At 29.1% G+C, this 17061-nt stretch overlaps 1 protein-coding gene across 1 annotated transcript in view; it reads right to left on the minus strand.

Moving 5' to 3' along the window:
* Positions 1–5677, minus strand: part of LOC129958334 (peroxiredoxin 1-like) — a 42995-nt gene extending 37318 nt beyond the window's left edge. Inside the window, exon 1 of the mRNA XM_056070748.1 lies at positions 5434–5677. Within this exon, the coding sequence (XP_055926723.1) occupies positions 5434–5466 (33 nt within the window). The 5' untranslated portion in view covers positions 5467–5677. The remainder of the gene's footprint in view (positions 1–5433) is intronic.
* Positions 5678–17061: the final 11384 nt, after the last annotated feature.

Below are 17061 nucleotides of genomic sequence, written 5' to 3' on the forward strand. Positions count from 1 at the left end.
AACAAGTTACTTTGAGATAAAAACTTTGATTATGTAGAAAATCATTAGAGCAAAGTTAAAATGACTGCTCAAATATAAATACCTCATAAAGGTGAGCAAGATAAACTAATATAGAATCTATACACAAGTATATTTACCAAGAATTTCACTAAAGAGATCCTATATGATTACATAACTGAGTAAACTTAAAATACATAAAATTTCATGAAAATAATTTTTAAAAAATAATTATTTCAGTAAATTTTTAGTTAAAATTTATACTCTAAATAAAGCAAATTACTTATAAAACATATTACCTTAACTTTTAAACATGAAAAATCTTATTTTTAATGCTTAATCTGTATTTAATTCAAATGATAACTGTTTGCTCAAAATTCATTCAATTAATTCAAATGCTTATAACAATCCAAGAAACAAATATCTGTCCACACCGACATACAATTCAAACTGACTCTTGAAAGATTTTTTATGCAGAGTTCCATCATTTAAATACATTAAAAAATTGACCACTAATACATATTAGTATATAAATATTATTTATATATATATAAAAACTATCTTTGGCCTAATACTAGAAAGAGAATGTTGGCGAACTAGATTCAATTTTGAATTATACAAACTCTACAGGCAACCACAGATAACACTGGTTATCTGCTACAATAGGTTAAGATGGCTCGACCATATCTGGAGAAGCCCTGAAAATAGAGCCCTCAAAATATCCACTTTCAAAAATCCTGTGGGATCATGGGGCAGAGGAAGACCCCCGACTAGATAGCTGGATTATGTGGAAAGAGACCCGAGTGTTCTAAGGATAAAGAATTGGAAGGGAGTTGCTGGGAATAGACAGCACTGGAAAGCGTGCGTGATTAAGGCAAACAAGTGGCTGTTGTGCTCATGAAGAAGATATGTATTAAAAAAACCAACAACTGCAGAAAAATCCTTGAGTAAAGGATGAAGATTTCATCAGATGCCACAGCACCATTTTTATTTGTTTGTTTAGTTCTATAATTTAGACTGTCTACAGCAGTTCCTGCTGGAAAAGAAATTTCTAACACAATGCAAAATTCATTAAAGAACCAAGAAGCTTCAGACAAAATGTGTGCCTACTGCAACCCCCCAACACATACACACCCACACAAAAATGTACTAGTGGCCAATACACACATGAAAAAAAAATCACATGTGCAAACAGAAAGAGGGTAAAAATCACAATGAAATATCAAATGCATTGTAAAACCTAGTGTTCGATACATATCACTTGTTCATAAGACAAATAAGACATATTAAATGGTAGTAAAGGATCATTGTATGAAATCGGGAACATAACCACAAAGTTGAAATATTAACATACTTGGGCATGGCAGTATCTGTCATAAGTATAATGCATATGCAAGGTAACTGTCCAGAACAAACAATACCCAGTACTAATAGCTAATTAAATATGATACTATATCCATGAGATGAGATATTTGAAGAGCATAACTACCAATATATTGTTCAAAAGCAATGTAATTATTATATAAATAAATATTTGGTCAGCTTCTACCATTTCCAAGGCTAACATATCCAAAAGATTGCATCACATCAGATTTATAGCTATATACCAAAATAACATCAAATTTCAGAAGCAGCAAAGCAGAAAAGATGTCAGAAGGCTAAAAGTGTAAAGGGCATCTATCCTGTAGTATTACCAGATAAATCAAATTACAATAACACAATTCCTACTTTACTTGGCGACGCAAGATATGTTATCAAAACTATGTCCAGATATCAATCTAGCTTGAGAAGTTGGATAGCGTATTAATTTCAAGATGAATTTTTAACATGATGTTAATGTTCTGGACTTATAACAAACAGCGAAAAGACCAAATATATGCTGTACTAAATAATGGAACCTCCCATGAATCCCATCTAGAAATTGGAATAGGTTATTACAAATTTCAGGTTGTCCGAAATTGTACTTATCTTGGTTTTATAGTTACTGATGACAATAGCATAATCAAGGAGATTCCAGGTCGTCTAATGAAAGCAAAAAAAGCCTTTTGCGGACTAAAACAATTCTTTAAATCCTCACTACTATCAAGAAATAAAAAATTTTTACTATATAAAACCTTACACCAATACTTACCTATGGCTCAGAGACCTGGACCCTGACCAAAGCTGGAGAAAGTAAAATAGCCATTTTTGAAAGAAAAATTCTGCGAGCCATTCTTGGTGGGATAGAAATCAACAATGTTTGGAGAAGAAATAAAATCTATAGAGAGCCAGATATTATAAAGTTCATAAAAATAAATCAGATGTATTTGTGGCTCATATATTTAGAATAGATGATTATTCCATATCTAAAAGAATTCTTTTACATAAACCTCTAACAAAGAGCAAAAAAGGTTGGCCCAAAATGAGATGGATGGAGTCAGTGGAGACAGACTTCTTGGATATCCAGGAAAGAAAATGGTTCACAAGTATTAAAAATAGAATGCAGTGGAACAGAACTCAGAAGAAGGTACTGATCCACCCTGGGCTGTCTAGCCAAATATGATGATGATGATAGTTAATGTTCTATTTCTTATTTGGCTAACAAATTCATTTGATCTTACTGTCATAAAAATATAAAATTTCAAAACAGAATTTTCACTCAAAAAAGCTGCACTTCCACATTTGCCTATGAAAATGATAACCAAATTTGTAAACAAGCAGAAAAAAATAATGGCTGATATTACTCAGCCACATGATTACAGCTTATATCTTGCAGTGCATACTGTGAATGTGTTGCACAGTAACTTAAGAAAGCCTTAAAATCTCAAAACAAATTTAGTAATATTTTACTTAGAATATTTATACTCTCCTACACATGCCATAATACTGATTCCTGGTACCAGTAATAAATACTTTTTCATTTCTATAAAAAGGGCTTTTAAAAACTATAAAGATAGTTCTTAAGTCTAAACAATGAAAAATAAATTGATTGTATCTCAATTCACCTGCCAAGAAACCATAAAAACAAAATGAAATTGAAAACTGGTTTTTAAAACTCAGAACAGAAAAACAAAACTTTATATACAAGCATTTATATACAGTGGCTCGAAAAATTGAGAGTACACCTTACTTTTACTTGATAAATCCGACTTTCAATATAAATAACACATAACCGGGAAGTGCAAACATGTTTTTATTTTTACACATAACAAATGGTTTCATTTAGAGTAAAAATAAAGAAAAATCAACAAAAAATTTCTAAATTGAAAAGTTTCAGAAGCATTTTAAATAAACATACGCAGAATTTTGCCTCAAAAAATTGAGAATACACCAATGAAATTTTTGCAATAGTACGCATAGAAAAAAAGTGTCACAATTAAGTTGCATGTCTTTTGGCTCTTATAACGGCCACTAAACATCATGGTACCGATTCAACCAATTTTTAATGGTATCTGATGATATTTTACCCTATTCTTCTTGCACCACTTGTTTTAAATGGGTTTTGTTTCTAATTTTGTGTTTTTGAACCACTTTTTCAAGTATGGCTCAAGAATATTGAATGACATTGATGTCGGATACTGTGGTGGTGTGTGTAACTGCTGTTTACAATGAAAAAGGCATCATATTTTGACGTTATTTACATTCTGTTTAGGGCCGTTGTCCAGCTGGAAAATGGAATTTCCATGTAAACCCAAATTTTTACACTTTAATTTAGATTGCTGCGACCATAGGGTTCATCCAACTTGTTGCAGAAACTTTTCAAATCATAGGCAGAAGTGTAAGCGCTGAAACTGTGCAAAATGCCATTAGACAAGCTGTATATAAAAGTAGCATTGTTAAAAAGAAACCATTCATCAGCTTGCAAATTTAGAAAAAGAATATGAAGTTTGCAAAAACTCATCTATTGAAGTCCAGCAACCTTTGGAAGAAAGCTATATTTAGTAATGAAAGAAAACTCAACATTTTTGGCAGTGACAGCCATCGTACTGTATGGAGAAAGCCTAATACCGGTAAGGATTTAAAAAATTTACCTCATACAGTTAAACATGATGGTGACTCCATCATGATTTGAGATTGCATAGCTTCCTCCGGGGTAGGAAATTTAATTTTTATAGATGGCATTTAAAGGATATGGTTTACTTGAATATACTTCGCAGCAATCTAAAGGAAAGTGCTAAAAATCTGAGTTTAGATGGAAATTTCATTTTCCAGGTGGACAACGACCCCAAACAGAATGTATGTAAGGTCAAAATATGGTGTCTTCTTCATTGTAAACAGTAGTTACACACACCACCACATTACCCAAACATCAATACCATTGAATAGTTATGGGCCACACTTGAAGCAGTAGTCCAAAAACACAAAATTAGAAACAAAACCCACTTAAAACAAGTGGTGCAAGAAGAATGGGGTAAAACATCTTCAGATACCACCAAAAATTGGTCGAATCGGTACCACGACGTTTAGAGGCCATTATAAAAGCCAAAAGATATGCAACTAAATATTTGCATGTTCTTTCTATGCAAGATATTACAAGAATTTCATTGGTGTATTCTCAATTTTTTGAGACAAAATTCTGCGTATGTTTATTTAAAATGCTTCTGAAAATTTTCAATTTAGAAATTTTTTGTTGATTTTTCTTTATTTTTACTCTAAATTAAATCATTTGTTATGGGTAAAAATAAAAATATGTTTGCACTTCCCGGTAATGTGTTATTTATATTGAGAGTTAGATTTATCAAGTAAAAGTGTACTCTCAATTTTTTTAGCCACTTTATGTTCCAAACGAGAATAATAACATAATTAACTTCAATGAAATCTTTGCTAGTTAATTTAGTAAGATTAATATCCCATTCTGAAGCTTTTTGAAACTGATGTCCAATTTTGATCTGCAATCAGTTGACAACACTCAATTCAACCGAGTTTATTATATTACACTTTTTTTTACATATAAATAGATATAATAAAAGCTTTTCCTTCCTTCATTAAAAATCTGCCTTTACTAAGTTTGTTATAGGAGATACTTCCAATATCATGGAGGTAACCATCCTGACCTTTCAGAATATTGGAAATATACTCAAAATCGATTTTTAAAAAAAACATGTTATTCTACTATTACCAATAAAGTACATATCCGAAATTAAGAAAAAGAAATTGCTTCACTATATCACCACAACAAATTTTACTCTATATACTGGCCTATGGTGTAAGAGATAAGAGTTACGAAAAGTTAAATTAATTTTAAAACTTTGTTTCTACTAACTATAATAAAAATACATTAATTAATTCCCATAATCAGCAATAAATAAAGACCCAAATTCTTAAAAAACTGATGCATTATTGTTAATTCTTTCTCAACAAGTGTGAATTCGAAAGGTATGGAATCGCAATCGGAGTAAAAAATTGGAATACAGAAACAAAGTGTTATTTAAATACTTCGAAATATGAATTACATACCTTACGAATCGCTCCTCCAATTGCACGAAACATTTCTTAATCTATAATGGCTCAATTAACTTATAAGAAAACTGTTACAGCTACCTTTGTACTATACAAACAGGCAAAATCGGATAACATTAACTTAAGTACCCCCTTTTGAGACTCGTTAACCGGAGGACGCTTGAACTCCCCACTAGAAGTTCAAAGGGGGGGGAGCATTAGAAACGGTAGAGGGGAAGTAGCACTGTAGGACGGGTTTCATTCCGGTAGCGATGGAAATGAAGATCTGGATGGCCTGGTTGTCGCCAATTTGTTTACCTTCTATATCGCCAAACCGGTTACCGCCAATCTCGGCACAGCTCTCTCTGGTAAACCCTGCGTGATGTAGTATGCGCAGTAACGTATTCTTTGCAGCGCATTGATACATGGATTTGCAAAGGATGTATCACTGCGCATGTCTAGTAAACGCAATAAGGCGTACTGATACATACATTTGCAAAGATTGTATCACTACGCCTTATGGACTACAGGGGAAAGCAAATAATTTTTACCTTTTGAAGTTTCCATCTTGTTCAAAATTAGTCTCACACTTTTCCTTGTGCAATTCTTTTAAGCACGGGGGCAGATGACTGTTTTCTTTCTCCGTGTGTACTTAATTGAACTGGAAAAAAAATTAATAATAATAAATATAAAAAATTTCTTAAGATTAAAAAATAATGTACATATATATCAATTATATAAATCCGTATATAAATGTATAAAAATATATTTTAAAAATAGTTTGTTAGTATGATTGGAAGAATTATGTTGAAAATGAATCATATTCCCTGTAGAAGCTACATTTTCATGTCAATTTCTTCACTCTGATGAAGTTTGTGAAAAGAAAATTAATTCTTTATATATAAAATATAAAACACTAAAGCTTTCTTATTTTCCACACATGATATGATAATTTTTCCACTATTGATGTATTCACACTTCTATATCTACTAATTCTTGTAATAAATGCTTGTATTAAGATTAATACATATCAAAGTTTTTTAAGTAAAATGTTGATATTTAAATTACAAAACAATAGAAACCTATACTTTTCTCAAACATTATGTTAAAATATAAATAATCTCTCTCTCTATATATATATAGAGAGAAAGAGATGTAAATAGATTTTTGTACGTAAAATATACCATAAAAATATTTACAAAAATAGATGATTTTCCCGCACAGCCTTTGTTTACGCATGTCTGTATGTATTGGACTTGAAATCCGGAAATGGCGGCATATCGAAAAAAAAAAAATATTGCAGAGGGAGCTACGACTGTAATCGAAGGGGGAGTTGCCCCGATGATATGATTATTTGCTATTGTCCCAATGGTTTCATATGATCCTAAAGTAGGTATGGCTTTTTATTGCGCTCTGTAATTGGCCTAGTGTAGATACAACAAGTGTAAAGGGAGAGCTTTGTAAATTACTATCCTCTCAGCCAACTCGTTTGAAGTATTTGTAAGGAAATGTTAACGCCTCTGACGCTCATTTATTAGCATAACATTAACATAGCGGATTTTTGACAGTGATTGGTTAGGCTAGGATTCTTTTGAGAAGTTTCAATTTATGGAAATGGAACTTTGACGTTCTCGATTTCAAAAGTCGCTGACATTTTAAGTATAAATAAAATCGAATATTTCCAATTTATAAAATTTATTCCTCAAATAAAGCTTATTTCGCATAGATTGAAAAATATATTTTACTCTTTAAAGCTGCATAAAAATATCTGTCATATATTTGATTTTTACTACATATTTAAAGATAACCTGTGATCTAACATCTAACTGACAAGGGTGACCAACCAGAATAAGAACATTTGGATGGAGAGCCTGGGCGTTCTGCCTGTAATCTCCATTCCTTAATATTGCTGTTGAAAAGTGGCTGAGCATGCATAATATAACATAATAATGTATTGCAGAGTAGGATAATGTTGCTGTTAGTTGTTATTTAGCCCTCCAAGTACCGTTTTGTGCAAAACAATTCTATTTCAAGACAGGCGGAAACGTTATTTCGCCCTCTTCGATTGTCTTGAAAATGGGCGCAAACAGTTTTTTCCTACTTTTCCTGGTTTATTAATGAAGAAATGGGGTTTTATTTTATAATTAAAATTTATTAAAATATCACTGCGTTTCAAAATTGAATTTGAGAAGAAATTTATTTCCAATAAAATAAAAAAAGAAATTTATTTCCGAAAGCAATTTAAACGAATCTGATTTTAAGGAAATGGGGATCCACAACTAGTTATATATAATCGCTGACAGATTATTCGTAATTCCAATTGAAAAAATAACTATTTATGAGCTTTCGAATTAAATAAAGCAAATAGAATGGTAAGTGGACTAGCATAATATACTTGCATTGTTTACAAACATCGCTTAATCAATTTTTGCAATCATCTGGCACTTTTTTTCACGTATTACAAAAAATTAGTTGAAGAAAATATTGTTTAGAATTCGTGATGTAAATATTTTAATGCTTTTAAGTTGACGTATTTTCTGTGAATACGTGAATTTAAATTGACATATTTTCCGTGAAAAGATTCAAAAATCGATTAAATAAAACAATTGAACCTATTGCTGCCAAATTTGATTCGTACTTGCTATTTGCACAGTAAATGTTCAAAAAGAAAGAAATTTTTAAGAAAATAAAAAATAAGAAATTTTTATTAAAATAGAACTTTTTAAAGTTTTGATCCATCGAAAATTTCCCATTTTCTTTCTTTTTATTTTTTCCTCATAATGTTATAAATCAAACCGAAATTGATGTAAAAATTTTAATAGAAAATATTAAATCCATTACATCTGCAAAATAGTTTTCAAAGTTATTTGAAAAATGTGATAGCCGACATAATTAAATACGAAATTTTTTTTAATTAAATTCTTATTCCAATGAGGAAGGTTGGACGAGGGTATGAATATTCAAAAGTAGAACATGAAATTGATTTTATAAATTTTAATGCTGTTTCATCATTAAAATTTATTAAAAAAATATGTATTTTTAGTGATTTATTGTCAATAGAGTATCTGATAGCAAAGAGGCATTTGTGAGAACGGCCTTGCAAAAAATGTCTTATTTTATTTATACCATCAATATTCTTCCCTTGTGTAATGTAGTGAATAATTTACTGGGTAAAGGTGGGGGAGATGGTTGCAGAACACATGGTTCACGCAGGTGAGCTATACCGCAAACGGTATTCTTTGATAAAGAATGTTAATTGATTTCTTTGTTGAAGATTACAATTAAACGGGGAATCACGGTTGTAGCAGAGTTAACATGTGCTATTCATACTAAATACTTCAAAATGAAATTCATTCAAAGTAAATTTGAATTAATTTAATAAAATGTGATTGAATTTTACCATTTTATTACAGGTATCATTTCAGAAAAAGAACCGTGAATAAATCCAGTTAAGATATTAAACACAAAATTGTTCACAAAAATTGCTTGTAAAAAGATATTCTTTTCAAAATGACAGTCTAAAATATATATATTTAAAAAATTTGAAGTTTTTTCAAATGTTAGCATTACAAAAATTATTAATAGCGTTAGCTATATTTTAAAAAAAAAGCTTTTCTTAAAAATTAGAAATTAAATTCTTTCTAAACTTTTGCAATTTAAAAAGTCCAATCGAATTCTACTTTTCCTTAGGAAAAAATACGTAACAGTCATTTTATTCTTTTAAGCTGTTGACCAATTTGTACAAAACTGGCCTCTGAGTTTTATCCTAAAGTGTTACAAGATAAAGATTATATTGAATTTTCGAGTTTAAATGAAACACTATTAAACTTAGAGGAAAAGTATATAACAGTCCCTTAAAATGAATCTATATTATAAAGTCCCATAAACTGATCTATAAAATGTAATGATAAATTAATGAAATTATGAGCAAATTTTAAATAAATGAGAATTTGGAAAAGGCATTTTTTTCATATGAGCTAAAGTGCATGTTATGTAGAAGGAAATAACTGATAAAAGTTTAAGACAAATATTTGCATTATTTTTTGTACATTCGACTCTATTGGGAATAAAAACAAGGGTATCGAAAAATGGCTATAAATGCTTTTTTATCAATAGGAATACTAGAAAAGAAAAAAACAATCGACCCTAAAAATTTTTCTACAATTTCAAGTGGTATCATAGTACAAATTTCAAAAATTTGTGAAAATGAAATTTGAAAAAAAAAGAAGTCTTATATTTTAGTGATTGATTCTCAAGGAAATGAAAAATTAGGGAACGTGAGAGTAATGATAGTAGTAAAATGAATGCCGGCTTGATAACTGAAACAAAATGCTAAAGGCAAATTAAATTTTCATCCCTTTTTTTTAAATTTAACTTCGAATTTATACTGGATTGTGTTCTATAAGTGATTAATGATGCACACAAATAAACTGCAGATTTTTAAACAAAATATAAATCAAACAAATCATAACTACATATAAGGAAATTATTCTAATATAGGTATTTTAATTTCTTCTAGATGGGATTCTTTTAATAAGGAAACGATTTAAAAAATTGTATAAAGCAGTAGCGCAAAAATTTTAGATGACAATTAGTAAAACCAAATTTGAAGGTTGCTAAATTGATACAAACATATGCTTGTTATCCTTCCCCATAGCATTAATATCGGTTTATATTCTGTTTCGCCTTGGTTTCATTGAGAAATATGGCAAACATGAAACCATTTAATTTGGAACATTCGAATCTTACACTTTCGGCCATACACTTACACTTTCTGGCATTCATAATTTAAAAAAAAATACACCTACCTGTTAACTCTGATATTTACAAAAGATACATTCTAAAATAGATTGTGTTGAAGCACTGAAAAGTGTTTTCTCGCCAAAAGTGACTTTTGATTCAAAAACAAAACTATATTAAAAGTGACAAATTACTTTTGATTCAAAACAGACATAAAGACAAAATCTTTTAAAAAGAAAACTATATTTTTAAAAGAAAAACAAGCGGACAATTCATTATTTTTGCAAAAGCGTTTTGCTTTATTTCATGGCAATATTTAAATAACTTAGTCTCTTAAATATAAATAAATAACTAAAACTGCTGTGGGCGAAATACAGTTAATATCGCTTCATATCTCATTAAAAATTTATTCTATCAGTTTGAAATTTTAAAAAAAATTAGTGAAAAATTCCTTTCCCTTTCCCTCTCTTTCAATTTTGAGCTCAAAATTAAAAGATCCTACTGTTATTAAATGTAGGAACGCCCTTAAAATAATATTTTTAAGCTTTTATACAGATGTTTTTATTCCAAAAGCTTGAATATACATCTTTAAAAAGTTTGTCAACGAATGATTGAGGTGTATACTACTCTATAAAATGAAAACGACATTAATTGGTGAAGATTCATAATTACGATGTAAAATTTTCATCATTCAGTGTAAAAGATATCTTAAATTAAGTCTCTAGAAAAAAATAAAGTGTAGGTGACACAGATTTTGAAAATTAATATACATTCGAAAAAAAATATTTATTTGGATTAAAAATTATTTATATTATTTACAGAAAAAGTGTAAATTCGTAGCATGATTTTAACGAGTTTATATTTCTAAATGCTTTTCTCCGTTTTTATGCAATGTTTTTAATGAAAAGGCAACTTGTAGAATAGTGTCTTTTGTAAAAATGTCGGAATAAAGAAATATATGTAATAATCAATTTAATTACAAAGATTTTAACTTAAAAATTTAAGACCTTTAATGCAATTTTTTTTTTCCAAGATGTGGAAGTTTTTCGAAAAACGTATTCGGTTCACAGTTTAGTTTAGAACTACCTATTGCTAATATGAAAAAAAAAAAAAAAAAAGTTGGGGAGTGAAGAGAGGGGGGGGGGGAGGAGTGGTCAGTCAGTAAGATAAAATAAGACAGCCAGATAGATTACAATGCAATCTCACCACTGGGGTAAGTGAACCCCCACGGGTTGGAAGGAAGGGGAGTGAAAAGTGCTCCTTTTTCGAACACTCTCTCGTGTGAAGTTGATATTTTTTGAAGTAATCTTTTGACGAATAGTGATACATTTTTGAGAAGCCATACTCAGAATAACTAGCCGCTTGGAGGGTTAAAGGAGAAGAAGGAAAATATAAAAAAAAGGAAACAACGAGGTTAATTAATTTGTTGGACTTCACTTAAGGGATTTTATTTATGTCCGAATTGGTTTTTTATATTTAAGAGAGAGAGAGGAGGAAAAATAAAGAATTACAATAGTAAATAATTGAGCATTTAGATAAATAAAAAGAGAAAAGTTTTATGAATTTTTATAAAACTGGAATTTATGAAATTTATAATAAAACAGGAATTTTTTTTTTATTAATTGGCATTTCTTATCAACATGATAATTCTCTGATATTTTTTCATATGTAGAATGAAAATCTTTGTCAGTTAATAAAAATCAAACTCTTATTGATAAGTAAAGCCATATTTCTTTATCCTATCTTTTTCATTATGTATGGTATTGCAATGATAATTTGGTGGTATTTTAATTCGTTACTTCGTCAAAGTGCTTTACAATTTAAAAATAATATTAAGCACAATAAAATAAATTTGTTTGATAATTTATAGGTACACATTTCTCTTGTAATTTTCTCAAAAAATTATTATTAAAACAATAGGGTTATACGTTTTGATGTATACGAAACAGGTTTGCAACAGGATTTTACAAAATTCATTTATATTATTATTTTCTTAAATTTATACGTTTGAAATATTTTTCTTTTTTATGCAATAAAAAATTTGATGATGCGGACTAATTTTTTTTCTCTCACTCTCTCTCTCTCTCTCTCTTTTAAGGGTAAAACATTCAGGCGGTTTTAAATTATAGTTGATCGGATGGTAGTCATTCCAATTTCGATGCAGGGATTTTATTTTATATTTGATATATATATATATATATATATATATATATAACATTATTTGTTGTGAAGCATGATGCAGTTTGAAGACATTGAAGAGACTTTTTATCATTTTATAATTCTTTTTAATCCATCGGGGAAGCATAATTATTTACAAGCAAAGGCGCGGACATTGCGCGTCCGCCACAGCGCGTTGCAAAAGCAGCAGTGGGAAAAAAAAGGCTGAAATAAATTATCCCTCGTCTTATATAACCTTAGATTTTGATAGGGAAAATATTTCTTCACGCGCAGTGTGGGAAAGTTAGATTTTAGCTGATTCAACAATTTAACAAAGCTTCTCTTGAATTAATTAAGTAGAGACAGTGGAATTGGATCACGAAATAAGAGAATATTTTAGAATGAAGTTACTATGGGCTAAATTAAAATAAAATCTTGAAAATTAATTAAATTGAAATTAGAGTTAAAATATCATTACATATATATATATATATATATATATATATATATATATATATATATATATATATATATATATATATATATATATATATATATATATATATATATATATATATATATATATATATATATATATATATATATATATATATATATATATATAATGTTTTATATATGTTTTTGTACTGCATTTTTCGTACGTAAATTTGACAAACAGTTTTGAGATATGACTGGTTAGTAAAAAGTAGTTCTAGACTAAAATGCATTTTCTAGTGTTTGTCAATATATCTGAAAAAAAAAAAAAGTGGCTGAAAGTTTCACGTAAGTGAAGTTTATCTGACATTCTAAAAATAAAATTGATACATTTTTTTTTTTTTTTCTTTCCTGAGCATCAAATGTTATTTTACATTAATTTCAGTTAAAAGATTTGAAACATTTTCCAAATACATTTAGGAGCATATTGTGCAGTAATTAAAGATAATAAAATAGTTATAAAGATATTAGATACATCCGAAAAAGTCAGGGATTTTTTTTTTTTTAATCTGGAAATATCAAGGGAATAAACAGGAGAAATCAATGCCACCATGTGAAAATATTCCGAAATAAAAGCCGATAGATTGTAAATTTTACGAACATAAATACATATTAAATAGTCAACCGCTTGGCAGATTTGGTTCAAAATTTTATACTAATCTCTATTTTAAATGCTGGACCTGTGTAACAAATTTTATTTACTTAGCTCCTGGTGCTTTGTAATCATTGAGTCCATTTGTTCTGAAATAAACTGGCAGATAGACTACCTCTGAACAAATTTTGCTCCCAGTTGAGGAAATATATACAGAGCATACAAAACAAAAGTGCAATTACATGGAAGATTTTGATTGCTGAAAAAAATAAAAACTTCAAAGTACCTAATCAAAATCGACGATTTGTAGATGCGAGGAGAATAAAATAAATTTTAAAATGTAGGTAGGGGGAATGCAGAATTTTTTTTTTTAACAAACGGTTTTCTTTGATAAAAGAATGTTAATTGATGTCTTTGTTGAAGATTACAATGAAACGGGAATTTACGGTAGTAGTGGAGTGAATACGTGCCATTCAAATTAAATACTTCAAGTGGAAATTCATACAAAGTAAACCTGAAGTGATTTGAATAAAATGTGATTGAATTTTAGCATTTTATTACTGGTATGATTTCGGAAAAAAAACAGTAAGTCGGGTTAAGATATTAAAGACAAAAATGTTCATAAAAAGTGCTTGTAAAATGATATATTTTTTCATAATAACTATAAAGTATATAAATAAAAAGTTAGTAATTTTTTTAAATATTAGAATTATAAAAATTATTAATACCATTAATCATATTGTTATAAATGTTTTTTTATAATTTGAATTTAAATTCTTTTTAAACTTTTGCAATTAAAGTAGTCCAATCGAATTCTACTTTTCCTTTGGAAAAAATTCGCAGAAGTCGTTTCATTTAGGTTCGCATTTTATTCTTTTTAAGCTGTTGAGCAATCTGTACAAAACTTGACTCTAAGTTTTATCCTCAATGTTACAGGATAAATATTATATTAGATTTCCTAGTTTAAACAACAAAATATTAATCTTTGAAGAAAACTATATAACAATCCTTTAAAATGAATCCATATTATAAAGTCCTATAAACAGAGCTATAAAATGTAAGGATAAATTAATGAGATCATGTACAAATTCGAAATAAATGAAAATTTGGAAAAAACTTTTTTTTTTCAGCTGAGATAATTTTTTGAAATTCTATTTAAGTTCGTGTTATATTGAAGGAAAAATGAATAACGAAAACTGTTGAGGCCGAAATAAAGTATCACTGCATATCTCTTTATAATTTGATTCCATCAATTTGAAATTTTAAAAGAATATATTGAAAAAATTCCTTAATTTTGAGCTTAAAATTGAGATCCCACTGTTATTAAATGTACAAATGAACTTAAATGATATTTTCAAGCTTTTATATAAATTATTCCAAAAGATTGAATATACTTGTCAATATCATTCTCTAACAGGATAACATTTCCCATCTTATGGTGATAAACGTGATCCAAGGGAAAAAAATAAATAAATAAAGGAAATTTGTTGTGCGCACATTAAAAATAAATGAAAAATGGCAGACGTGTGAGGAGAGAATCTAGATTTGAATGTAAAGACTATAATGTTGAACTTAGTGCAGCATCCTGCTTTGAAACTTACCATACTGAATTATATACCTTGTATTTTTACCCACTTTGCTGTTTCTACATATGGTTGAAATGTTTTAGATTTTAAATAAAATTAACATCATATTTTAACTTTCAAAAGAAAACATCTGTGTAATAGAACTGTTTTGGGTTTTTTTAAAGGATAAGGCATTAAAGAATATATATATATATATATATATATATATATATATATATATATATATATATGACAGTTTAGAAAAAAGTGGTTTGTTTAGCAGTAATTAGATAATTAGATGTGAATGGGATATAAAGTACTTAATAAAATTAAGGTTCCGATTCACTATATCTAAATTTATTCTCTAAAAGAAGTATTTTTTCAAAAAGGTTTAAATATCGAAATTTCATCAAAATCAAACAAGTTTATATATAATTTCCTTTGTATAATCAATTATTAAATTTTGGATATTCCCTATATTACTTTAAAATTTTCGAGGTGTCGTGAGAAACATTTCATACTTTGTATAACATATAGGTCTAATTGGAAATACTACGTGGTAAACGAAGGAAATTTGAAAATTTGCAGCGATATATCCATAGGAGGACATTTGATAGTAAATAAAAAATATTTATGATAACAGTCTTATGAAACAATAAGTCTTTGTACTGAGTTAATTATGGAATGTTATGGAGTTAGCTGAATAGCTAAATTGACTATTTTATAATTTATATAACGGAATATTATATTGAATCCAAGAATGAACGTATTATTTGCGTAAAGTTACAAAAGAAACCAACGTTTATGAAAGACTTAAGGTTATAAATGTACAAATACCGAAAAAATGTTATTGAAATAAAATGCGATTGAATTTTCATTTTACTGCAGATATGATTTTGGAAATGCTTAATCGGGTTAAGATATCAAACAAAAGATTATTCATAAAAACTGTTTATATCTACATCAAGCAAACGATATTGTTCCCATAAAAGGGTTTTGTCTGAAACTTCAGTTTCCTAATGTGAAAGAGGAAAAGTAGGGGGAAGGGAGCGGAAATACCAGACAGTGGTAAGGAGTAGGAGAGCTTCTATTTCCCCAGAAGTAAGTGGACCGCCTGCAGGTGTGAAGGGGGGAATGTGGCTATGTTATTTTTCTAAACGCTTCTCACGGGTACACTGATATTTTTTAAAAGAACTCTTGTCCGATAGAGATAAATTTTAAAGATGCTATGCTTAGAATAATTGGGCGCTTGGAGGGTTAAAACCATTAACTGCAAATATTTTCCCCCTTTCTCAGATGCGGTAGTTTTTCGAACAACGAATTCGGATCTGAGTTCAATTTGGAACTATACATTGTTGTAATAGGAAAGAAAAAGTTGGAAATTGGAAATTGAAGATTTGGGGAAGGGAAGTGGTCAGTCTGTAAGATAAGATTGTTAAGAAACACATTCTCTTCTCTGTGATAATTGGTTCGACACAGCTAGGGAAAAAAGGGAGTGTAAAAGGCCCTTTTTTTTTTTATTCAAACTTTGTTTCGCATGAAACAGACGCCTTTTTTTGCACCATTTAAAGCAGGAAATAGGGTCATAAACATCCCCCTCCCCCTCCATCTTCCTTCACAGTCTGTCCTACCCGAAGGATACTCTGTCCTACCCGAAGGATAAGGGAAGGACAGAGTATCCTTCGGGAACACAAGGAAAAAGATTTAAAGCGCCATCCCCGGTCGGCTTTTTTTTGGATGCAGATCAACTTGGTTTAGGGCTCGAGGGGAAAGACCATAACCCCTCTAAATGGAAGAAGGAGGGGTGGAATGTTTATGACTCTACTTTCTGCTTTAAATGGTGTGAAAAAGGGCTCTCTGTACACAACCTGATTTAAGAGAGTCCACAAGATGTTTCAAATTTAATTTTGAATACACAATTAATTTTCTAACCAAAGGTTTTTAAGTAGAAAAAAAATTCGAAAATAGATTGGATTGAAAAAAAAAATATATCGTAAGAAATAATCTATAATTTTAATGAATTCTTCTTAAAAGATCAAGTGAATTAAATTATGTCAAAATAAGAAGGACATTTTTTTAGTATATTTAAACTGGTTA

The sequence above is a fragment of the Argiope bruennichi genome, chromosome X1 (assembly GCF_947563725.1).
Source record: "Argiope bruennichi chromosome X1, qqArgBrue1.1, whole genome shotgun sequence".
Lineage (NCBI taxonomy): Eukaryota > Metazoa > Arthropoda > Arachnida > Araneae > Araneidae > Argiope > Argiope bruennichi.